This window comes from Lepisosteus platostomus, chromosome 8 (genome assembly GCF_059453375.1).
Source record: "Lepisosteus platostomus isolate fLepPlt1 chromosome 8, fLepPlt1.hap1, whole genome shotgun sequence".
In the NCBI taxonomy this organism is placed as follows: domain Eukaryota; kingdom Metazoa; phylum Chordata; class Actinopteri; order Semionotiformes; family Lepisosteidae; genus Lepisosteus; species Lepisosteus platostomus.
The window spans coordinates 50,694,657-50,720,007 of NC_142618.1; the positions used below are offsets into that span (position 1 = coordinate 50,694,657).

A 25,351-nucleotide genomic window follows, 5' to 3' on the forward strand; every position below is an offset into this window, starting at 1 on the left:
GGAAGAATAAAGTACAAACTGTACAAAAGACAGGGGGTATAATGAGAATGGCCCAGAATAGAGTATAATGCCAATGAAAATTGCACCACCTACGTTGGCTTGCTAATTAAAATGATCATTTAGGGACGAGGCAATGGTAATGCAAATTATGGAAATAAAAATGTTTTGGTATCACTGCATTAAAAAATCGAGATGTGCCTTTTAATAAAGCAGTCCATTCATAATCTGCCTGATTGCAAATTTCATATTGTTCTTTTTTAAGAAAGGTAGTGCAGCTGAACAAAGGGATTCAGTTTTGCCCGCAAAAGATGAAAGAGATGATAAATTTGCTCTTTTCTGTTTCGAGGTACAAAACAACGTAGATTGTGAGGATGTTCTTAAAGGGGATACGTTTCGAACAAATTGCGTTTCCTGTCTCCCTTTTTTGTCGATGCTTTAAGAGCAGCTGCATGATAAAACCATATAATAGGAAGGGCAAAATTTGCCTCTGACTGGAGTGAATTTTAATTGTGTGTCTGAGTGCAGTATTTATACATGTCACACAGTAATTAGGCAGTCACATTGTGACCATAGCTTGTCTCTTTGTCTGCAGATGGTGTGGGAAAACAGCTGCGTTGTTATTGTCCTGCTGACACCCCTCACGGAAAATGGAGTCAAACAGTGCTACCACTATTGGCCAGATGAGGGTTCAAACCTTTACCATATTTATGAGGTAAAAAAAAACCAGAACTACATGTTGTGATAAAACCTGTACTTATTTAGTTAATTCAGATGTAATTCACAAATAATTAAGAGGTGACATACGTTATTATTTGGGGAAACTTGGTTGGGGAACCTATGTGTTTTGCTTTCTTTACACTAATTTTGTTTAGAAATACCCTGCAGTGTTACCAAGTGATTGCAGGGGGTCAATTAATGTGTTTTGCGAACTGCCGAAAAAAAGGCTCAAAGTCATAAATGGTATCTGTCTGTTCAAAGTCTATAGTTTTATTTAAAGATTCAGTGTCTTACTGTAATTTTGCTTGGAGCTGATTTATCTATTTAAATAAATCCATACCAAAAGCTGGAATTCTACCTAGCCAATACAGTACTACTGCTCACATAGTGCCATTGATTATATCTTTCTTGCGAGCTGAACTCAGAATTCCACTTCAAAATCAAAAGTAAAAAACAATCTGAAAACCATCTCTTCTGATTTACCCTCCTCATTTAACCAAAAGCATTAGGGATCCGTAAGGATTTTAAGCAGCTGTAAATACTATTATTAATTACACTGGATAGAGAGAAAATTTAATTTTGAAAACAGTAATACAGAAAAATGTTTTCCACAAACCTTACCACTTTTGCTAATACGAGCCAATGTGACCGTTGTGCCTAAAAGGTTTGTGAGCCTTTTAGAGAAAGAAATACTCTCCATCATTTGAAATTGAATTTCTTTGAATGCAAATATGCGTGGACCAACAAAGTCTGGAATTTCTGCTGGCATAACATTTTTGCTTGCGCTTTTTGTACACCCATGTCTTGTGCTTCTTCTTTCCTGATGAAGGTAAATCTGGTATCAGAGCACATTTGGTGTGAGGACTTCTTAGTGCGAAGTTTCTACTTGAAGAACATGCAAACGAATGAGACACGCACCGTGACTCAGTTCCACTTCCTCACCTGGATGAACAAGAGTGTTCCAGAATCCACCAGATCATTGCTGGACTTCCGCAGGTACACCCATAGCAAACCTCTGTTGGGTCTGTCACATGTTATTAACGTGACTTGGTTTTAACCATTTTAATCTAAATTGATTCCTCTGCCAGCTTTTTTTTTTCCTTTGGTCTGCTTGTTTTGTCTTTTTAAAAGGCATATATTTGTGTGTTTGTAAGTTTTTTTTTAATCCATTTATATCATAATAAATACAGAGCTCCATAATGACATAAGAAACAGCTCCACGCTGCTCTTTGGATAACTGGGCTTTACGGCTCAAATGCAACAAGAAGGAAATTGTATTATCGCCTAGTTAGGAACAAAATGTCCCTTTACGAAATCATCCGTGAAGGAAAACAGTATGACACCTGTCAATCTCTTATGAAGTAGCTGGTAAGGAAGACGTTTTGTTGACCACGCCCAAAACCAACCAAAGACATATCTAGGCAATATATTAATTTTGTGAAACACAGAACCAAGATACAAGCACTTGAATTAAGGAGTTTCAGTGGTTGTCTGTCTTCCTGGTGCTGTTGCGATTAAAGCAATGGCAGAAAGCTTTTGTGGGGGAATAGATACTGTACAGTATGTGAATGAGGTGCAGGGGAAGAGGCTCTTAAACTCATACTGACACATTTTGCAGCCACTCATGCTGGCATAATTACTCAAATGAAAAGTCAATACAGGTAAATTAGTAAGTGGCATATAGTTGTAATTTATACTTGATAACGCAAACTAACTTTGACGTTTTCCAGTTGCTGTTTTCTACTGTACAGTATGTCAATACTTGTGATGGCCGTCTGATGACTTTCAAGCTGCGGCAGTGCTGAACTTGAACATAAAAAATGCATTAAACAGAGTGCACTGTCTCACTAGCTAGTTTTTACAAATCTTAAAATCCTGAGCTCTTAGTTCCATTTGACATTTTTTACTCTGCGTTTCCTCCTGTTGGAAGAAACGTTATGGTTCCAGACAGGCTTGTTCGTCTCACGTTGACATGTCTAATTAAATATTTTCTTAAGCCTAGAGGGAGGAAATTTGCACTTTAAAGAAAGATCACAAAGCTAAAAGATAATTAGTATTACATGTGAGGGCTTTTTAAAATATAAATTGCACTCTAATTTCTCGCTGTGTGCCACAGTATTTACTAACACGACTCACATTCCGAATGAACATACTCTTATTTTTTTGCCAGCTAATTAGCGGTTGCCAGTGTCATTTTTGTGATGTTGCAGCTAGTAATATGAGCCCAGTTGCATAGTCACAAAAGTGATCATTGGAAACTGTGACTCTGCAGCAGGGACTTTTGTGGGAACTCCCCTTTTTACAGCCACTAACGACCTTTGACCTTTGCTTGCCAATAATTTGCATGACGAAACCCCTTTTTTTCCACTATGTTTAAAATGAACTAAAAGCTGGTTTGTATCAATGATTACTTTCCCTTGCAATTACTTCTTTTGTTATTGTGTTGTTAGTTTTCTTTCTTCATTTTAAATTCCTTAAAAAACTTAATGTGTTAGGATCACAATATCCCATGGTGTGAAAGTCGGCCTGTTTAACGTATGCTTGCGATGCTGTTATTTATTGAGGAAAGATGAACTTCAGATTCAGGTGTCTTATTTGTAGTTAATATTTTTTTTTAATATTAGCTAGACTATCTAAGACAATTACAATGTGTTTCTTTGTTTTAATTGCAAAAGGTATGAATATTTTCATCTGTAGTACTTTTTGGACATTTGAGTTGTCCTGGTAATCATACACATATGGCAAATGCATTTAAATTATTAGAGGTTACAAAGATTTTGAAAATCATCTTGGTGATGGTATTTATGTGTTCATATCTATTTTTTTTTTCATCATCTGAAATTATTATGGTTAGTATTTAAAAAAAGATTCAGGACTTCAGTTAGATTGATGTCCCTGTGATTTATTTTTGCTTAATAATTGCTTGACACGAACTATTCTATTATAATCGGGATTTCAAGAGAAAACTTAACCCTCTTTTTTCCTCAATGTTGTTTTTTTACAACACACTTAAAAATATTAAACCCAGATTTCCATAGCAATATCTATAAACTCAATAAAACTCATTCTTTCAGTTGGGCCTTTCCTGGCATGTGATCTGTTTAATTAATGGGTTAAAGCACTGAAGGTTGTGACTTTTGCCTCACCATTTAAAAACATGGTATTGGAAGGGATAAATACTTTTTACTCTTGTTAGGAAGGCACATTATGTTTAGTAGTTAATGTGTGTACTAATTTTATTTTGTGCTTTATTATGCATTTTTATTTAAAATATAGATTAACTAATTAACAAATGTTATTTTTCTCTTCAAATACATGTTCGGTACACCAAAATGCAACATCCTAATCTATATGCGGTGATATATAAATTAATATTTATTTAACTACAACACAAAAGCTCTAGACCTGACTAAATGTATTTGCACTAAAATAATTATACAGTATACACCTCTGATATTGTAGTCATCGTGAGTGTTGGAGACCTATTGTTTTGTAAAATGAATGGAATTTAAACATATTTAATCTAATTAAGTCATGGTTGAGTATTTCCTAAGCAGTACCTTAATGTTTATGATATGTTTTTTTTTGTTTTGTTGCAGAAAGGTTAACAAGTGCTACAGGGGCCGCTCTTGTCCAATAATAGTCCACTGCAGGCAAGTATTTACCAAGGCACCTACGAGTATTCCCTGAAAGGCATAGAAGCAAAGTTATCTAATGTAATCGGAAGATCAGTTGTATTTTATCTTCTATGACTGTCGTTGTTTTTACTCACACTCTTCTTCAGTATATAAAATATATTGAAATGATTGGACATCTACTGTACAGTATGTGTGATGTCCATGCACATACAGTATTATAATGACCATTTTTGATTTGTGGGATTGACAAAGGCATTAGAGAACAGTAAAGGACCAAGCACAAACTGGAGCAGACTAAAACAAATGGGTGTCTTGTAGCTTGGCCTATTATATATAATTCTATATACTGTATACACATGTGTGTACAGTAAGGTAAGGCTACATACTGTACATTATGGCATTGTTCCTTTTAAAGGTGACCCCTTGTATCTGTAGAAAATGATAGGACTTTGGAACTGGTGGGAGGGCATAAAGCAAAGCAAAAACAGGCAGTTGTTTGGTTTTCCAAGGACACTGGCCTACCAAGGATAGCTTAAGACAAAATCAAGGATTACAGAAGAGATACTGGTCAGAAATCGCAATGCTATGCAGCACTTGGCATTTAAGTCATATCATATAATATGATGGCTGTATTGTAAGCACCCCAGGACAGTTCAGGGCATCTGAGAAAAAAAAACCATCTTAACAGGATGTCAGATGTTACTGTAATCTTGTACTAAGTGGTTCACTATCCATCACTTGTTCTTTAATTAATCTATAATGAAAACGACAACACAGGTAGGAAAAATTCTTGCCACCACTTTTCCTTTTCCAATCGTACATATAAAATATGTAGTAGAAGGCGATGCCGTATAACATCATTGGGCATATTTGCCCAGACTGCAGTTGTATTTATTTTTTTTGGGGTGGCTGTTTAAACACTGATAAAGCAGATAAACAGCTTGGAGGACGGTATTTGCAGAAACCAACGCCTGTGTTGTCAAGGAGCAATGCAAGTACATAGACAGCTAGTAAGGAAGCTTATAGCTGTTATGCTTTTTGTTTGCACTCGAGAGAAATCAAAGCATAAAAAATCACGGAACTTTGAAAGTTCATTTTGATTATACCGCATCACAATCAATAGGGAAACAAAGATATTGAATTCCTGTGTATGACATAGCGGCTGTCACCTAGAGAGACATCTTCACATTGAATATTACCTTATGCCTGGAGGCACAAAAGCTCAATTCACAGGAAGATTAGCAAAGCATGGTTCGTAAATGCTTCTTGCATTTCCTGTCCTTCTTACAGTTGTAGGCTGTCAGAACGTAACATAAACTTAAAAATCCTTCTGGATGTCAGCATATTGTAGTTGGCTGTTGGTTGAACAAAAAAGTACAATTCTCTTATTTAAAACATAACTTTGGTTTCATTTTTATTCAGGTTTATTGGTTGTTCCCTTTGCACCATCCTCATTTTAAAATGAAACATTCATTAGAATTGTAATTCTGTATTTCCAGAAACACATTTCCTGAAACAAACTCATGTAATTAACAATGTTGTAGAATCGTATTAAAAATACGTCATCTACAGGAGACAGTGTGGAGAGAGCAGAAAACTGGAATAAATCCAAGTATTTAGAAATACTTAGAAAACAGTCAAACCTAAGATTCTACCATTAATTGATTTAAATTAAATACATTAAAACAAGTGAGTTTTACATATGTGAAGATAAGTGGAAATATTATTTATTTTAGTATTTTATATATCTGCATGGCACATGCAGCACTATTTAGTAGAGACATTTCCATAAGATCAGTAGTGGAGGTCAGCTCTTTTACCTGGAAAAGAAATGGTAGCATTCACAGATTACAAATTTTCCTTCTAGATCTGCAGGGAGGTACAGGATCATTGTCAACTAAACATGTCCTAAAGCAAAACAAGGATCCTGACTCATCCCTGCTGGCTCTGGTTTTTCAAGAAGCCATTGAATCGACACACTTTCTGTTTGCAACCGAACGGCTTCTAGGAGTGAACTCTAACCAAACAAGCCCATTGTGTTTGCTCATGAAACCTCTGACAACAAGCAATAATATTGAAATTCTAAATGAGCAATTTGTTTTCATTTAAGACAAAAACATACTCTTGTGTGCAACAAAACTGGGGGGGAATAAAAGCCTTGTGTCTTTTTTAGCCATGCTAATGGCGCTTTTCTCTCATTATTTACAGTGATGGTTCTGGAAGAAGTGGGACGTATATTCTGATTGACATGGTTCTCAATAAGATGGCCAAAGGTGGGAGTCGAAAGGCATTTCTTTCTCTTAACGCTTGTGTGGAGATGTTACTATGGCAACACTAAAGCCTCAATTTTCTGAAGCAGGCCCTGCAATGCATTAGAGGATGGCTGAAGCCTTAGGTGAATGTGCAATGAATATGACGGGTGGAAAAAATATGGAGACAAATTAACATTAAGAAATGTATTTCCTGTGCTAACAAATAAAGCCATGAATACTTCAGCACCACAAAGATTTTAAATGCATTACTTTGCAGTGACATTAATGCCTAACTGAACATTCTCATATAAAATAGAGCTATAAATAAATTATAATATTTTAAGAAAAGTTTGGTAAATGTGCGGGCAAATGTATGTGTAAATGCAAGGAAGGAAACTACCCTATCTTAAAGCTCTTACCTTTTTCAATGTGTTACATTGATTTCCTGATTTTGAAAACATGTAACAGGTGGTTTGTTTGGTTTTGTTTTGTTTTAAATGAGAAGATAGAGGCAGAGATAATCAGCGGATATGAAAAAAGTTCACTTCAAAATCAGGAGTACGAATTGATCTTGGAATAATTAAAAACAACAACTGTAGTTCCAGTTGTACAGCTGAAGTTTGACTTCATCGCGCAGGAATCACGTAAAAAATGTCATTTATTGACTCAATTGTTCCACGCAATGTCAAATACCATTCCAAGTATGGGCTTAGTGTTGCATAATACGAAATAAGTCATGTGAAACTAGCCCAAGAAACAATGAAAGGGCCCCCTCTGGATGGGTAACCCATTTATTTGTTCTTGACCTGTTCCCCTTTTGCCTATTATGTATACTATTTGAAATCTCCTGACCAGGGCTTCGGCTCTCGCCTTAATGAAAGATCAAAGGCCAAAGTAGGCATCTTAACCCTGCTGAGAGGGGCTTTTCCCAGGCTGTCACACTGTGAGGCAGCCAAAGGTTTTGTTCCGACAGGAATCTCGGCCTAGCCTGTTAGGCCTGGGTCCTCTTTGTCTGGCCTGAGAAGTTTGAGGCCCAGGTTTGCAGCTCCAGTGTTCATCAACATGATCAAAGGGCCAGCAGCCTGGACACAAAATCGTTCTCGCTCTTTCCTTTTGCTTGAAGAATGAATTGTAAATTACTCAAGAATGCCATTTTTTTTTCCAAGGCCTTTTTTGTAGAGTGTCCCTAACTTTGGAGTCCAACACTTCTTAACATGAAAGTGGAAGAGTACTTTCAGACTGAGCCCAGCTGCATTACCAGCCTCTGCTTTCCTCTTTCAAAAGGTCTTTAAGGACTCGGGCTTTCTCTTGTATTTCCTTGAAAAGATTTTTTGCGAGTGAATCTCAAATGAGTCATTATGTTCTCCTCCAACGTCTAGTTTATTAGAAACTCCACAACACTTGGGTTGTTAAAGTCATTCAGTCTAAAGGTGAAAAAAAATTAATCAAACAGACCAGTGCATGAATTTATCACAGCATGCTTAATTTAGCTGCCGTTGTTCAAACATGGTGTTCACATTACTAGATAATGTGATTTTCCAACAAAAGCATAGGCTTCAGAAAACAAAATGAAATGTAAGATTAAAACTGCGATTTTGAATGTTTGATAATGGCATCAGAAGTCTATTTCAGTTTATGTAATGTTCTCTTTCTTTTTTTTTAATTGATGTCATCAACATGAGTTGCTTCGCAAATGATTTATACATTCTGCGTCTTAAGTGTGAGGGGTGCTTAAATAAAGATTGCATGGAAAAACGGAACTCATTAAAAAGTTAAAATGCATCAGTCTGCATAGAAAAAGTCTTTTAATGTCTTTTTTAAAGATTATTATTTTTTCTTTTTTTAAGAACATGATGCCTTTGATTTACTTGGCTCCTAAACCAGCATCTATAGCCAAAGAGATCATGGAGTTGAGACCCAATTTGTTCAAGACCCAGATAGCAGGCTTCTTTATGGTTATACCAGTGTTCATTAAGTAGGGAGCATGGGTTCATGCCAGCTTTTCATTCCACCGGGCTAAGAGCACTGCTTCTGTTACTGGGAACACTGCCATCTGAACAAATCTATACTGGGGAGAGCTGGAGTTCCAGCAAGGCTTTGCCTTTGAATTTGAAAAACCTCTGGTTGCCCAAAGACCGAAAGAGCTCAACCTGTTTATATCATCAATGTCTAGGGCGCTGACTTTTACACAAAAAAAGGGGGAATCCCCTGATCAGCGCATTGCTTCTGAAGCTGAAGCAACGAAAAGCCTGGTTCATTGATTTTATTTTTTATGCATCACTCATTTGTCCTGGATTACGTCTGCATCTTCCTGTGAAACAAACACATCATTTCCCCTTTTTAAAAAAAAAAAAACTCCCGACTCCAAATACAATTTACGGCTGCCTGCCAAAGTCTGTGGAGGGGGTGAATGTAATAATTTTCAATCGCCGCACAGGTCCAAAGGGAGCAGAGTAAGCAGGAGATTGACAGATGCAGGCTGGATTAACTGGTACTTTGAACTCAGTCCAATTTGTGGTTTCTTGCAGGTGCAAAAGAGATTGATATTGCAGCTACCCTGGAACACTTGAGGGACCAAAGACCAGGCATGGTCCAGACAAAGGTACTGTCCTGAAATCCCCTGGGGATCCTAATGCATTTGTTAAGGGGTTGACTGGGAAGAAATGCAGCAACACTACTTATAGGTACCACAAACCATAATTGTACTTCTATGCAGGTTTAAAATGCGAACGGGTTCCCTTTGTTAAATGAGCCCTTGGCTCTGAAGTGTGTGCCAAGGTGAGCCTATTTTGCAGGCGATGAACCCATGATCAAATTCGGTTATTATTCCCCCAGTTTTGATACTGTAAGAATCTCTTAAAGGGATTACAAACTACAAGGCTTTGAATTCACAAAAAAACTGTATTTTTCCTGTCTCTAGATGTGTGCCTTACACAGAAATTACTCTCACTTGGCACACTATGGTGCCTGAAAGAAGATGTTTATGGATTTCTGTACTGTTTACCTCAGGAGCCCTGCAAAGTCACATTTATACCCTACAAGGAACAGTTCAAGAGTCATTAGGAATGCAGTGTGAGTTTAAAGCAATTATTTGATACACATTTTAATACCTCACTCTGCAATAACAGACACCCGCCACAACATAATTAAGTAATGTATGATCTATTTTTAATCTAAAACCATGCATCAATACTTCCTTGGAAAGCAGTCATCATAATTAGGTTCAGAGGGATTGCTGTTTACAGTATGTGTCAAGTTTATGCTGTAGTTTTTCCACCCTAGAATTCTGAGTAACATTTAAAGCTCTTTAACAATAGAAGATTTGATGTTGTACATAGATCCTTTGTTTTGGACACGTTTTCATACATATTTGAGTGATGTGAGTCACAGAACAAATTCAGAGTTTGAGGCTCCAAGGGAGAAATGTTGCATAGGCCTCTGTTTATATACTTGTCCTGTAAAAACAGATTTCTGGATGGACTCATCCTAACTGCCTTGCCACTTTTTTAAAGTACCTAATTCATTTATCCAGACGCGTGGCAAATTTAAAATATCTGATTACATGCCAGCAAGACGCTCTCCGGAGAATTTGTTTTGATGGGTTTAAACAAACCATGCACTCTCGCCACTGAATACAAATGATGAATAACAGGCTTTCAGAGTAATTTAAGACTGTGCATTAAAAGTCAGCTTCGAAATGTCAATTACAGCAAATCCTTGGGCAAAATTAGACACTGTCACTTCACAAATGTCATTCACTTCTGTGAAAAACATTAGCACAGATTTTTTCTCATCTAAATAAAGATTGTATAATGTGCTTCATTAATTAAAGTTTCACCAGCTCACTCCTCATTCTCACTGAGGAATTCTGACCTTATGACTTAAAAAGAAGTCCTTCTACATGAGGATAGTTAAATAAATTAAGTATATCTTGATGTCTTGATTTGTCTAATCTGAACAGTCTATCATGTCTGTAGCTACTACAGGATTATTATATACTTAAAAATTTTAATTTAAAAAATGTGTGAACATAGCAATGGTTTGGTTTATGGCTTAACCAACTAAGAAAAATATATTTTCCCAATTGTGGAAATACTTCTTCAAAAACACATTTTTAGTAGTGATTTGTATTTTTATAAAATACCTATGAACTGAGAAAACGCACAAATATAAGGAAAACAATCTCCATTTTTTTCAAAGAACGTGAAGCATTCAAAAGCTGAAATTAATTAACCATAATTTATAGAAAAAGAATTCAAGAAGCATTGTTCCTGATACTGGAGTAATAAAAAGCCAAGTTTATTTATTTGATTTTTTACAGCACTTATTTGTGCCTCTGTCTTGCCTGGTAGTGTTTTTTTTTTTAATTTTAGTTTTCTGAAAACTAACAGAGGAGGAATGGGGAAATATCTCATTGGCTAAGGAAAATAAAAATGTCACAAGAAGGCTGACGTGTATGACTTTTGAGACGTGGCTTTTAAATAACGTACCTAAAACGTGTTTACTTTTTTGATGAATGATGCCAAAGCCAATTATTTATAATGTGCAATAATAAGTAAATATATGTTGTGTGCATATTTCTCTTCATGATGATTTGGGTGAGCTTTTTCAAGGATATTTAATGTCCGATATATTGATGAGGGTTTCTATAATAATTAATTGACTGCCTGTTCAAATCATCACCCTGGTTTTATGGAAAATGAATAGTCTTGAACAGGCAAAATATGTTGACATCTTAAAGGAAAAAAATGGTGAAGGGTGGGGTTCCTTTTCTATCCTGCTCAGTTTCAGTAAATTCGGTTCTTTGAAAGAAATGCTTTTTATAAGTGATTGTTTTAATTTTGTCCAGTGAAACACAAAGTCATAGTAACCAATTTGTAGTAAGACAATGTAAGAAGTCAGTGACTACAGTGCTTTTCAGTGTTTAATAGGAAGCAAGGATATGCCGTGCTATGTTAAAGTTTGTGTACATTTTTTATTGTGCTCTTGAAGTTTGAAATTGTAGCCTTTTTAAGCCATTTTAAGATACCAATTAATACTAACAGATCATTATGTTGAAGTACAAAAACCTTTAGCTTTATGAATGAGCGAGAGCAACAGGTTTTGTTAATTATGATGAACACCATACAAATATATTTGATTTGTGAAGGTGATGGTTACTACAAATTCACAATGTTATCATCTTGACCAGGTTTTCGAATGTTCTGATTAGTGTGAATTTAAGACTAAATGACAGGCTTGGATGTTTCTTACCCAGCCTAAACTAAATAATATTTATCAGAGTTGTCACAATTAAATTCAATTGCTCGTGTTCAGAATTTCACATGCTGTAACTTCTTATTTTAACATATCTGGCTTTTGACCAACAGTGTACAAGTAAGCAGTACAAACACCTACAACAGTGTAGATGTAAGTAGTGAAGCTTGAAAATAAGTACTGAAAATATGTCCAAGGTTTATGAGAACAGTTTTCAAGACTGTAGCCATAGATACATGTTTTTTTTATATAAAATACCGTGTTTAGTTTATTTAAAACAAGTTGTAACAGTTTCAAACGTGCTAATGTCCTCTGGTCTTGTGATTTGGCTCCCCCTAGTGGAAGCTCTCGAATTGAGCTTTAATTTCACTTAGGACCTTCTAAGGCTGGAACAGGTGTTCCAGACATCAAAGCTGAATTAAATTTTCAAGCACTGGCTTTAAATGAATAGTCATCCATATTAATTTCACTATTTAGATACATACCGTATTGTTTTTATCACGAAGTTTTATGTTTGTGCCCTATACAAACTGTGTATTTTTACTGCATAAAATAATTCAGTATGCACTGTAACCCTCCACAAAAAATTTATTCTACAGATTCAGGTAGTACTTAATACAAACACCTTATATAAAGAAATGATCATATTAATACTATTGCCTATAGCTTCTTTGCAATGACCCCAATTAAAATAATATTATTGTTCTTAACTTTATGGTGAAATTAACCATATTTCACGAATGTGTGTAGTCTACACAGTGAGTACTACAAAGCATGTTTATATTGAACTGAAACAGCTATGTTTTTGTCCTCTACTATTTTCTACTCGAGTTAATCAAATTAATCATTTTTGTTTCAATAATTGAAATTACTGTATTCATGTGGTAAAATAGAAAACATGTCTCATAAGACAGATGTACTGTGTCAGTGAAATATAAAATAAATGAGCCTACCTTCATCCATAATTTATAGAACAATTCTGTATCCATATTTCATTTATGGCATATTTTCAGTTTTTTTTTAAATGTTAGATATGTTTTGTTTTGTTTTGTTTTGTTTTTTTCTTTATCATGTTTCACTCTTTTTGGCTCAATACACAGTGATAAAATGTCAAGTAGCTTTCATCTCGCCAGCTATCAAACTTCTCTGTGGTCCTTTTCCTATGTATGCATGACCATGCTGTAAATACAGGCCTACAGCATGAATCATAGAATGAGACTTAAAAGAGTTTCTTTCCCGAGCACAAGGTCATTGTGAGATGAGCCAATCAGTCTTCATTGGAATTTATCAGGGAATGCAGTGAGTCAGATGTGAAATTCAAACACGTCGGGTTTCTCTCCAGAAATGAACTGGCCAGAGTCCCAAGTGATTTGGTTTGATAAACCAACCCATCATGAGAACAACAAAGGAGCCGAATAGATCCTCAGATGGAAGAAGTTCGGTCATTCAAAACTGGAGGTTTATATTCCAAATAATTTGTGTATTGGTGGGTTGGGTTAATTTCACTATGTTTTTCACAAGTGTTCGGCACCCAGATGTATTCGCATGTATAACGTAAAACACCCTTATGTTCAACCATAGCTCCCATTATCACTGCACAGGGTGTGGCACTTATGCCAACAAAATCCATTGTGTAATAACTGTAACCCCTAAGGTAATCAGTTTTATTTAAGAATTTTTTTTTAAAGTTTAAAAAAATAGTAAAATATGTCTTCTTGATTTGCAATAGTCACAAATTAATTAATTCGCAAGCAGTTTAAGCATGCTAATTGCAGTCCTAAAGTTAGGTAGAAAGACACATCCGCCTTCCTTTGCCTCAACACAATCCAAACTAACTGCAAGATGAAGCACGTAAGGCACTTTTCACCCTCTGGTCTTTCGGGGGGAACCAGGGAATTGAGCGTTCTAAGAGAGGAGAAAAGATTTTTGGGATGGAAGATGAACCATCTTCTGTTACAGAAAATCTGGCCAGTTGTTCAAAGGTAGCCGAATGCCCGCCAGTGGATTTTAACCGCGTGATTCACCGCTGATAACTCCCTCCTTTCCTTCCCTCCTCAGGAGCAGTTTGAGTTTGCACTGACAGCCGTTGCGGAGGAGGTGAATGCGATTCTCAAAGCTCTTCCACAGTGAGAGCTCGGAGCGGCGCACAGTCCCCCCAGGATCCTCTCCTTTCGTTTCTCCTCTCGGTCTTTGTGAATGTTGTACGAGAAACTGTGACCTGATCTTAACCGTGTAGCTTCTTTTTTTTTCTTGGAATCCGTTAGAAGTCGTTTCCAGACAAAATATATATATATAAATAAAGAAGTACTGATAAAAACCATTCAAAAACATACGAAGCATCGTTCTTTGAAAAACGAATAGTTAAGAAATGAAAGAAAAACATTTCAATTCTAGAACAGCGGAGTGTGTGTTGTGTGGTCTGGGTCACACCATCTATTTCTGTCATGAGGGAAACTTCAGGGAATTTTTTGGGCTTGAAAAGGAATCTGGGTTTCCATTTTCAAATATATGAGGATTGGCTGTACTCCTGTACGGTATGTTATTGAGTTTGTAGTAATACTGACTGTTTAGTGATGTATCCGTACAATTAGCAGGAGGTATTGAAAACTTAATAGTTTAATGTGATTTTTATATTGATGTACTGTAACATTAGTTTTGCAGAAGTATAAAAATGTGGATAACGTAGCAGCCACGCCTGCACTCAATCAATTGTAACAGTAAATAGAGACAGTTGAGTAATAATTAAAAGTATAAGCAATATAAATATCTTCACATTCTTTTTTGCTTTACTTTAGACCCACTCTAAATATTTCTTTAGTGTGGCCCATGATAGAAATCTCAAGTCATGTGCGTAAATCTACAGCTAGTATTTCTAAATGTTTAGATCTTCAACATTTGTTCTATGCTGCTGTTGCAGAAATTGGTGTCTGTAAAAATAAAATAAGTCTTTGTCTGTAAATAGTCTTAATTCCTTGAGACAAATCATAAATGTTGACTGTTTTGTCAGTCTGCTAGTGTTGTCCGCATTTTACTTTTAAGACTAGTGTGCTGCAACTGATCATCTTGAAATTTTGGTCCACACAGTTCTTAAGGTCCTATCACTGTTTTGTCAGTCTTAGTGAAGCTGTTGAGGCCGTAGCTCAATGTCCTCAATCACCCTTTATCATCTCCATGTACAGTATACGAGTTGTCTGTTTTCCTTTCACGTCAATGACAAAGCAGTACACAGATGCTATAAAGAATCTATTGTAATGCTAATGATCTCTCAGTTCAGGGTACCTTTCCTGTAACACTATACTTTCTTATGTAACCAGAAGGCACAATTTAATTGTTCAAACCATCCTATCTTGTTTTTGGACATAAAAGAAATGATGCATGACAAAATTTCAGCTTACTGGTTATGCTAATGTCAGCACACACACAAATTTACAGATCCGTAAAAATGTTAATCATAATGATTGGAAAAAGCAAGCTGTAAGTAACCACTAATACCCTATGAATGAGTTACTGTATGCTTCATTATTATTTCATGCAGAGCCTTCCCACATTAAAATGATTAGACTTGAGGAATTGCAACTATAACGAAACACTAAGCACAAAGTGGAGTTCACACAAACATGCCTAACTACACATCTGTCTCTTTTTTGCTCAGTGCATGGCCTAATGTAGAAGGCCAGTATTTATATGCAGGTGAGGGAATTTTATAGAACAATTATTATTTCTTCCTCGTATTAGGATTATTCCATATACAGCTGTTTTCATCCTCCAAATTAATTTATGTCACTTATTTTAGTGAAGTGTAAAGTTTGATGATGCCAGGAAACTCAAGACCTTAGTCTATCATTCACGCACGTATTGTGTAAGAACAAAAATCATGGACACCGATTCCATTTGTGTGAAGGCTTTGCATTTATAACATCACTTTCACGTGTGTTGCTTTGATCCAGCTTTCCTGTCCACCACAGAATGAAGTGAGCTCGCCCGACTCATTTCTGCTGAGATCAAAGTTTGATTGAAGGTCTTTTATCTCAAAAGGCTTATCCGCACTCAACAGCAATGTGGTTATTCAGCTAACATTTGCTCAGACATTCTCAGAGGCTCTTGTTTGAGATGGCGAGGTTTGTGACTCTTTTACACTGACCCGTTTGAAGTCCAAAAAGGGGATAGGATTGTTTCAGAAACAGAAGCTCTTGCCAAAATAACGTAGCAGAGCCATTGCCAGGCCATGATGTTTGGGTTCCTCTTTTGAAATGTAAATCGTACAACTGATTCTGTGACATTCGTCAGTGCCTGATTGTGTGAAGCCAGTACATTAATAGTAAAAAGATTTCAGCTGAGCTTGGCAAGTATACTATGCTGTTGTTTTTTTTTTTCTTTTTGCCCAAGGATTTTCTTTTTTCAACTAAAGACAGTTGTTCACTGTCGTGCATTTTGAAAAGCTTGGCAAAGCAACCAACATACAGAACTGATTAAAACGACTGAAAGCATATATTCATATATTGTGATCCGTTTACTTAAAGAACACCCTTATAATGAAAAGTCTAAATCTTTATGGCACTGAGTTGCAAATTATGCTTCCAGAGTGCTTCCCAGCATACACCCTTCGCATGTTAATCACTTTACAGTTGCACAAGGTATGAAGCACTTTCCACAAACCAAGGGTGAAACATACCATTATAAGCATTAGATTTATGCAGCTGCACATTTAACAGTGTTTTAATGATGATAAAGAGAAATTAAATAACTTAATGTTTCCCTAGTAAAGATTCTGAAGACCAATTTCTCCAATTGTTGTCCATCTTTCAGGTGATTATCTTACCCAGTTGTCTTTACGTATTTTGAATTAAAAATTATATGTACAGAAACACAAAAAAATATATATACAAAGTATTTTGTTCTACCTCTGTAAAGAAACCTTGTGTGAATAAAGTCCCATTGTCTGTGGATTATTGTGAGACCTGCTGAAGTGCTCCACTGAGTTTCTCGTTTGCACTTCTCCTTCACCACTGCCAATTACAAAATCAAGTCATAATTCCCCCTCCGGAAAAGAATAACATTTCAAATTAGAAGACACCTATTTACAGGATATTTCTGTCGTATAACTGAAAGTTTGCTGATTGCTAGGAAATGGCTTAATACTGTACATGTAAGTAAAACATGAAACCCATGTACAGTGTTAGTTATGCATTACTAAGAAAGTTACGAAGTGCCTACCTAGCCCTGTGAGTGTCTCCTGTTTTAAAGCATGACTTTCCACTCAGTTTCCTCCCTTTCTTCCCATGATGCTCTATTTTGGCTTTATGATTTAGGGAAATGAAAATGTTTCTGCCTCAAGCACTCTACAGAGCACGGTATTGTATCATTTTTCTTAGTCATTGATTGTGCTCTTGTCATAACTGCTCTGGTCTAGAGCATTTCCATTTCAGTGGATTTATAGAAATTTATTTGGGCGAATTAAAAAAAAAAGTATTACAAGCTCTATGGAAATGTAGATTTAGTTTGGGAAAAAAACTTTAGCCTACAGTTATGCAAACTTTCAAAATGTACAAGCCTAATAGCACAATGTGAATGAAGGTGTCCTTATTTTCAGAGATTTCAATTGAAGTTTTTTTTATTCATGCTGAATAACTCCCAATATGTGCTGCACTTCCTTTTTTAAAAAAAAAGAAAATAATGGTAATACATACTCCACTGGGAGATTTCCACTGGAAGATAGGGTGAAAATTCTTTTTTGACCACGGAATACAATGCTACTGTATAATGATGTAATTTCATTCATACAGTGTAATTTGGGATAATCTTATAATTTGGCATCTTTGAAAGTGTTTTTAACTTCTTGCAAAGCATATCCGAACATTAATTTCTGTAGTGCCTACAAAAAATCTTTCTAGATATTCAGTATTTTTTATATATTTTTCTATCCAGGCAATTCAGGAAAGCAGTGACGTTAAACATCCCACAAAATTTGAAAACCCATCCCTAATGCTGTCTACTTGTAAAAACGTTTTAGGAAAAAAATAAAACTATTCATTTTGTTCATTACACATGACTTCTGCTTATACTGCAAACTTAAATGTCATCAGACCTTCATCAAATTCATATGGCTAATCCCTGCTTATTAAGTGAAAGAAATCAAAGTTCTCATTCAACATTTAATGTTCTCATAATCAAAGGGGTGTGAGACAAAGTGCATTAGAAAACAAGTTATATAGACCCAAATCAGAATTAGTCCTGGTCTTGCTTACCTAAATGCTGGGTAGTCCAGGATTAGTGTTGAGAAACAGAAATGTTTTGTGACACTCACAAGGCGTAAAACACTTTCCCAGTATCAGACTGTCATCTGCATATCAGAAAGGATATCCTGAATAAACTGATTCATAATATATACACTGGTGAGAATTTCAAAACAGTAAAAGTGATTTGTATCTCCTCCTGGTCTAAATTCTTTGGGTTGGTTATGCACGTAACTTTTAGTCAATAACACTTCAATATAGGGACTGCAAATTCATATACAGTATAAAATCCTTAATAAATGAAGAAAACATTAATATAGAGTCAATAACCTAATAGTAAATGGACCATGCTATTACTTAACAACATTATCAAATGTTTATTAGATGCCATTCAGAGCAGTATCTTGACAGAACCGCCCACTGTCAGACAGTATAGTGAAGCATATTTTTTGTATCTCTTTGTGTTTTGCATCTCTTTGTAATTATATACCTTGCATTTTGATAACCTTCACAGTAGGATCTGCCACCTGTATCCAGGCAGACTGTTATTTTTTTTTATATGCACAATTTATATATTAATAAATGTATCGCGTTTATTGAATCCGCCACTGATTTTCTAATAGCCATAACGAATCATCTCGTGATTACTGCTACAATTAATAAATTGTCCCAGTAAATTCACAAAACCCCTACAATGTATAAAACATATTTTTTTAAACAATAATACATTGTCAACACTTTAACACAAAATGTACTACACACTGCATTTTTCCTTCAAACAATTCTCTCAATAGTGTCTACTTTTTACATTTTGTCCTTTAAAATGCTTGATAACAACAGTATCACATAAAATGGACAATTGGAATAAAATATAATAAAGTGGAAGATCACAGTATCTGAAGATCAGGTCTGACACTGGCTACAATGAAATGCAAGTTTCTGATACCTAACAAAGTCCTTTATGGTCCAGAAAACATCATTGTTGTTGCTCAAGGATACTTTAAATGAAAACTATCCACACAACACAACAGGTTCAGCAATTGCCGATCTGCAATTGAAACAGTATGCAGGATTCACGAAGCATTAGGGCTTTCAAGTGAATTTCCTCAGGTCAATGGAGCACTATGCTATTGAGTGTGAAGAGGTAGTCGCTCCTTATTCTCTGTCCACACCGCAACAAAAGTCCACGAAGAACTCAACCGCATGAAAACCATGGGTGTCATTTCAAAACTGACTGAATCCAAAGAATGGTGTATAGGCATGGACATGAATCAAGTACTATGGTTAATAGCAGGCTTACTCATTTGAACAAGTGGGAGACTGGCAGTGCTGTCTAATGTGAAGCTGTTGACCAAGCTAGACTACACATCTGTGGCAACAGAAACTTGCAAGTGAGTCACCCATTGCTTGTCAGGATAGATTCTGACTTCTATGCAATTGTGAACTGGAAGAAGTGATTAGAAAATGGATCGATTGATAGATGATCTTACCTGTTGCTCTAAATAAACTACTGCTGCAGTTTCGTCACTTAACTGTTGTCTACTGTATCTGATATTAAGTATAAATTATAATTATATGTTATGATTATTTATATATTATCTTTATTAGTTCTTAACAACAGCAAGATACACAACATGTGTGACATCAGTGTCATTTATGGCACTGAAATTAAATTATTGACAGAAGCTAGAATCCCTGTTATACCTGAAGCTCAAGTATAGCAACATGTTAGTAAACTCACCAAGGTATCTTTTTTCCAACCTTATAATACTGTTACTCCTTGATTAGGAAAACTGATGCTAACTATTGAAAAGGTACTGTAGTTCCACCACTGTAATTCCTTATTGTTGTATAGAGACACCTGTATATTCCAGAATCCTGCATCTTGTTTGCTAAATAAAATTACCCAGAGATAGTAATTCTGTTCCTCTCTATATTGTGTTGGCTTCCTTTGTCTTAAGGGTCTTAAGGTCTTTAATTTAAAGTCTTAAATATTGCTTGCATTTAAGGCACCAAATGATCTTTAATTTTGCAACTCATCGTTTCATATTCTGCCAAAAGCCAGGTTCCACATAATGTAATGTGCTAAAGAACCTTCTTTCATGCAGCTCCGTAACTGTGGAAATCATTACTCAAATGTGTTAGAGACTCTCCAACATTTTTTAAGCCTACTTCAACTCACAAAGTTGTTTGGGGTTCTTTACTGGTTTTTAATATAAAATGTTAAAACCTGGTTTTAATAGAAAATGTATTATCTGATTTATTACTGGTTTTACCTGTTTACAAATGCAATTTCTAAATACTCCAATATTTAATAAATAAAATGTATTATTATTATTATTATTATTATTATTATTATTATTATTATTATTATTATTATTATTATTATTATTATTATTTTATTATTGTCATCATCAGTGAGCCAATGATGTAGGATCTTTATGATGAGTTCTGCCATAAAGGGTACATTCAAGACAAAAATGCTAAATCAAATTAAAAAAGTAAAAAATGTGCTACCACATACATCTATATTTATTATCTAAACTGGCAGTTGGGCAACATTTATTTATTGAAGAAACTCACAAGTTATTAATGGAAAGCAATTGTGAGCTAGATCTGTCAGACAGGTTGACTTTACCCTGGTCAATTCCACTAAATACACGTCTTTATCTTCGTGCTGGGAAGTGTATTCAGCAAATGATTCCTAAATATATTAAATTTTAAAAAATGTTGTTCGTTGTTCTTCAGAATTTGCTTTTCCCAGAGACGAGCAGTGCTTACTTTTCTGGCCAGTGTACTGGTATAATTCAGCAGCTTGTCAGAATGGTTCCCTTATAGCTGCTGATGCAAAAGGAAGTATAGGAACAGACGTGTGAGACATGCAAGACAGTCCGCCAGCCTTCCTACATGAAGCGAACCTTAAGTGCATATTAAGTGTAGAGCATAGAAAGTCGTGCTGCACCCACAGTCACAAATTTGTGAAGTACTCTGCTTTTATTGCTTTTTGATGGCTAATCACATTTCAAATACGTGTTAAGGTTTCAAATTACCGTTTTAACATGAATGATGTAGCACCACATTACAGTATATAAAGTGTATATATATGCCAATACAAGGAAATTAATTTAAACAAATATATTTTAAATTAAGCAAAAACGCAAATTGCAAAACATGAACCATTTTAATATAGAGAATCTAATTATTTCTTTATTTTCATACTTTTGAGTCTAAGGTGGCAGGCGTACTGTAGTAAACATCAAGATGGTAAAGTTAAAATCAAATAATTTTAAATAAATTATTATTTTAAATAAACGGTGGCCTCAAATGCATGTCCAGCTAAAAGATGAGTCGTGAAAAAGGACACTGAATATGCTGGTGCAAGTCCTCGGTGAAACAGAATGCATTTGCTGGGTTGGGAAAAAGCATAGCTGCCTAAATATTATTAATACTGTAAACCAATCACGGGGAAAAATGAGGCAGCAATGTATAACTCTTACAGAGAAATTATTCCCATCTTTAGATACCGCCTCTCTCACAGCTGTGATGCACAGACTGAAAAATCACCATACATGATAATGCTTAGGTGCAGTGCTGCCTTAGCAAGACAACTCTCCGAAGAAAAAAGACCTCAACTGAAAAGTCATCTTCAAATAGGTGTTGCAGCTGTTTATTTAAAACCTTATGCAGAAGTACACAAAAAATGCACCTGCAAATGTATTTGAAGCTATTGAAGTGCATTGAAGTCAGAAGACAAATTATAAATATGACCATTTTATTCAATTTTTACAATTAATTACATTTGTACAATTAGTGGCAGTTCAGTTTCATTTACAGTACATAGCAAGTATAGACTTCCCAGATGAAATGCAAGGGGATTTCAGAAATCTGTGTCCTATCTTACATGATGTTTCTCAAGCAATATCACTGTCTTCCTTTATTAAAGTGTCTGAATGTAACATTCATCAGTGGAGATTCTGTCTACTTCTGCTCTGAGGAGAAATAGCATAAGAAAGAATTTAGAATCAGACAGGAATCCTTATAAGGAGCCCACACTCTCAGCCTACTGTAACATTTTTTTAAATGTTTTATTTTATTCTATTCAGCAATTCCTCCTTGATGGACCAAAGATCTAACATTTACATCCCCAATCTCCTTCAAATATTATGGGTTAAAATTTCACAATACGCATGATTGCTTTTTGTATTTAATAGAAAAGAAATCTACAGTATACTGTTCCAAATAAACTATGTGCAGAGGCAAACTGATGTAATGATGAGGTGTAAGATGTACTTCACGAGGAATGACAGCACCCGGAGGTTGAGAGAAAGTAGAATTGTTTATTGAGATGCGAAGACTTGGCTTAACGTGCTTGGCTGAGGGCCAACCTCCCGGCCGTTGGACGGGGAGGATAGGACCCCCATGCAACCAATTGGGCTCCCGCAAAGATGGAGAGGGGGTGAAGGAGGGATGCAAGAAACAAGCAAGGGAGAAGAGAGGGTGACGTTTGGTATACTGTATATGGAGACTGATTGCTTACGTCAGAATTAGTGGGAATTTGCAGCAGCTGAGCTTAATGAGCTTGACTGCCTTCATTCCTTCCAAACTTTCATTAAAAACTCCATTTCACGAGGAATGACAGCAGCCGAAGGTTGAGAGAAAGCAGAATTGATTATTGAGATGAGAAGAGTTGACTTAACCCGTTTGATTGAGGGCCAACCTACCAGCTGTTGGACGGGGAGGATAGAACCCCCAAAAGAACCAAGAGGGACCCCAATTACCAGTGCAAAAAAACAATGATCATTGAACTACTTCACCCAAGGAGAGAAAATGCTTGCTTGAGGATATCAGGGTTTGTTTTAATTTATGCATGATAGACCGCCGAGGACCAACGGCTGAGTTGTTTGATGGGATACTCTGGGATGCCTTGACAAGCAGCAGAGGAAGCAGCCCCTGTTCTGAAGGAATGACCAGAGAATTGTTCAGGAGAGAATCCAGCAGTTAGTGAAGGTGAAAGAGAAACCAGCCACAGGTCACAATATGGCCCTTCTCGTTTACGAACAGAGGATCGGTAGGTGAAGCTCTGGAAAGGTGCAAAGTCGCACATAACGGGATAGAAGCGAAAAACGGAAAGGCAAGCTTGTACTGTAGTTATTTAGAGGATCCAGTAGAGAGCTTCAGCTAAGGTGTCAAAAATGTTGGGCTACTCTTGCAGCAGAAAGTTAAGTGGACTGCAAAGAAGAACTCATTCCGCCAGCAAACACCGAAGAGGTGCCAGAAGTCTGGGTCGAGAGGCATCACCTTAAAGGCTCTAGAGATGTCAGCCCTTAGCAAGCCAGGCACCTGGACACTCTTTTCGATGAGCGAGGCATGGTCAATCGTGGCATAATGCAGGGAGAAGTCGGAGCTGGGAATAAGACTATTGACGCTTGGCATGCGGGAGTTATGTGATGCTGACAGGTCGATTATGAGGGGTTATTTACTCAGAAAACAATCAGAAATTGTGAGAACGGAGTAAGGATTGGAAGATTTGAGAGTAACGGAGATCGTGCCATAGTCGTCTGTTCTAGAGTAGGTGTTTTAGGTGGAGGAAGAGAGGTGAGCTAGATTGACTAGCCTCGTAAAAGTTGCTGCCGGAGTGAGAGAGGAAAGGGGGGAGGACTAAACATTAGTGCGTTAGGAGGAGCTGGAAGAGGAACAGCTGTTCGGAGAGAAGAGTCCCTGTTACGGGTGGATGGGGCAGGAGAGATGGAAGCAGGAGTGTGACTAGGAGGTGGTGCAGGAGGGAACAGTCAGTCAGTCAGAAGTAGAAGGTAAAGGTTGGATTCTTGGAGCTGCCACTGAGCTATGTTGGACACCAGGGGATAGGAGAGACAAAAGATTAAGTAAGACGCCCGTGGGCTTGGCCTGAGGTAGGACACCAGACGCACCTGGTGCCCAGGCACCAGTAGAGTGGGCAGAGAGATGGGAATCCGGGGCCGAAGGCATGAGATGACTGATGCAGGGTTGGAAGCCAGGAATAATAGAAGCTAAGGAGGGAAAAAGATAAGAAAGCAGATAAGTTCAGTGCCTTGGGGGATAGAAGTCAAAGAATGGTGTGGAGGAACTGGAGCAGGAGTGTAGGCTGGAGGAGGAGGCTGCCGTGTTATATGGGAAGCCAGGGGGTGGGGGAGGGTGAGAGCTACCTGCTGGCTGTGCTGAAAGTAGTTTGCTGGATTAACTCGGGGCCATGGAAGCAGCAGGGGTGGAAGAGAAGAAACCGAGGCCAAAGGTAGCATGCAATTGGAACCTGGGCCACGTTGGACACCAGAGGCAAAGACAGAGGAGAATGCAGAAATTAAATTAAACAGAGAGGAAGGGTGTGGGGGAGGGGCGTGGACCTGGGGCCTTAGACTCGGCAGCATGGAGTTTAGAGAATGAGGCTGGGTGGAAGAAGCTGGGTGCAGTTGCCCAGCAAAGGTATGGATTGATTGAGGAAGAGATGCAGACAAAGATATAGCACGACAACAGGCAGATGTGCGGGCAGCCTCGGGGTCCTTATATTAGGAGGGAGACCAGCGGCGCGGGTGACGTCATCAGAGGGCGCCGGGGAATGCTGTAGAGCTGAAGTTTGCTTATTTGTAGACTGCAGATAGATATAACGAAAACAGAGCTTTTTTGGAAGCATTTCTTTTAAATCGGACACCATATTTTTCGTAGTGTTCTCTGAAGGCTTGCCATGGTCTAGTTGGTAATCACAGGAGACAATCCAGCAGAAGGGGGAGCAGATATACGTGAACTGCAGTGGGGCCGTCCACGTGTGAGGCAAGGGCTTCTTGGAGACTTTGCTGTAGAGGAACAAGAAGGCTGGATTCGTGATGAGGGAGGGGCGATGACAACAGAACACAATCTTCGGCGAGAAGCTATATCCTGTGAGGACTGGCCGGGAGATGAGTGGCACTGATATGACATAGCAGGTGATGGAGGTGACAGAACGGTGGTAAGAGATGTGGGGGGAACGGACTGGACTAGGAGAATAGGGGAGTCCTCTGTGCTGCTGGAAAGTTCTTCACCGGAGCAGGAAATTTGCAGATCCATGAGTAATGGAAACACAAGTGTGAATAGCGTGGGGACAGAGCATGGACTTGTTCGATGCGAAAACAAGCCATGCAAAAAAAACAAGTGAGGGAGAAGAGAGGGTGAGGTTTGGTATATATGGAGACTGAGTGCATACGTCAGAATTAGTGGGAATTTGCCGCAACTGAGCTTAATGAGCTCG

The 25,351-nt window shown here is 37.1% G+C and overlaps 1 protein-coding gene across 2 annotated transcripts in view; it reads left to right on the forward strand.

Annotated features, from left to right (window-relative positions):
* Positions 1 to 20,015, forward strand: part of ptprn2 (protein tyrosine phosphatase receptor type N2) — a 324,963-nt gene extending 304,948 nt beyond the window's left edge. For both annotated transcript variants that reach the window (XM_088643833.1, XM_088643832.1), the window contains exons 18-23: positions 593 to 712; positions 1,547 to 1,713; positions 4,317 to 4,370; positions 6,564 to 6,628; positions 9,136 to 9,209; positions 13,922 to 20,015. In XM_088643833.1, the coding sequence (XP_088499959.1) occupies positions 593 to 712; positions 1,547 to 1,713; positions 4,317 to 4,370; positions 6,564 to 6,628; positions 9,136 to 9,209; positions 13,922 to 13,993 (552 nt within the window). In that variant the 3' untranslated portion in view covers positions 13,994 to 20,015. The remainder of the gene's footprint in view (positions 1 to 592; positions 713 to 1,546; positions 1,714 to 4,316; positions 4,371 to 6,563; positions 6,629 to 9,135; positions 9,210 to 13,921) is intronic.
* Positions 20,016 to 25,351: the final 5,336 nt, after the last annotated feature.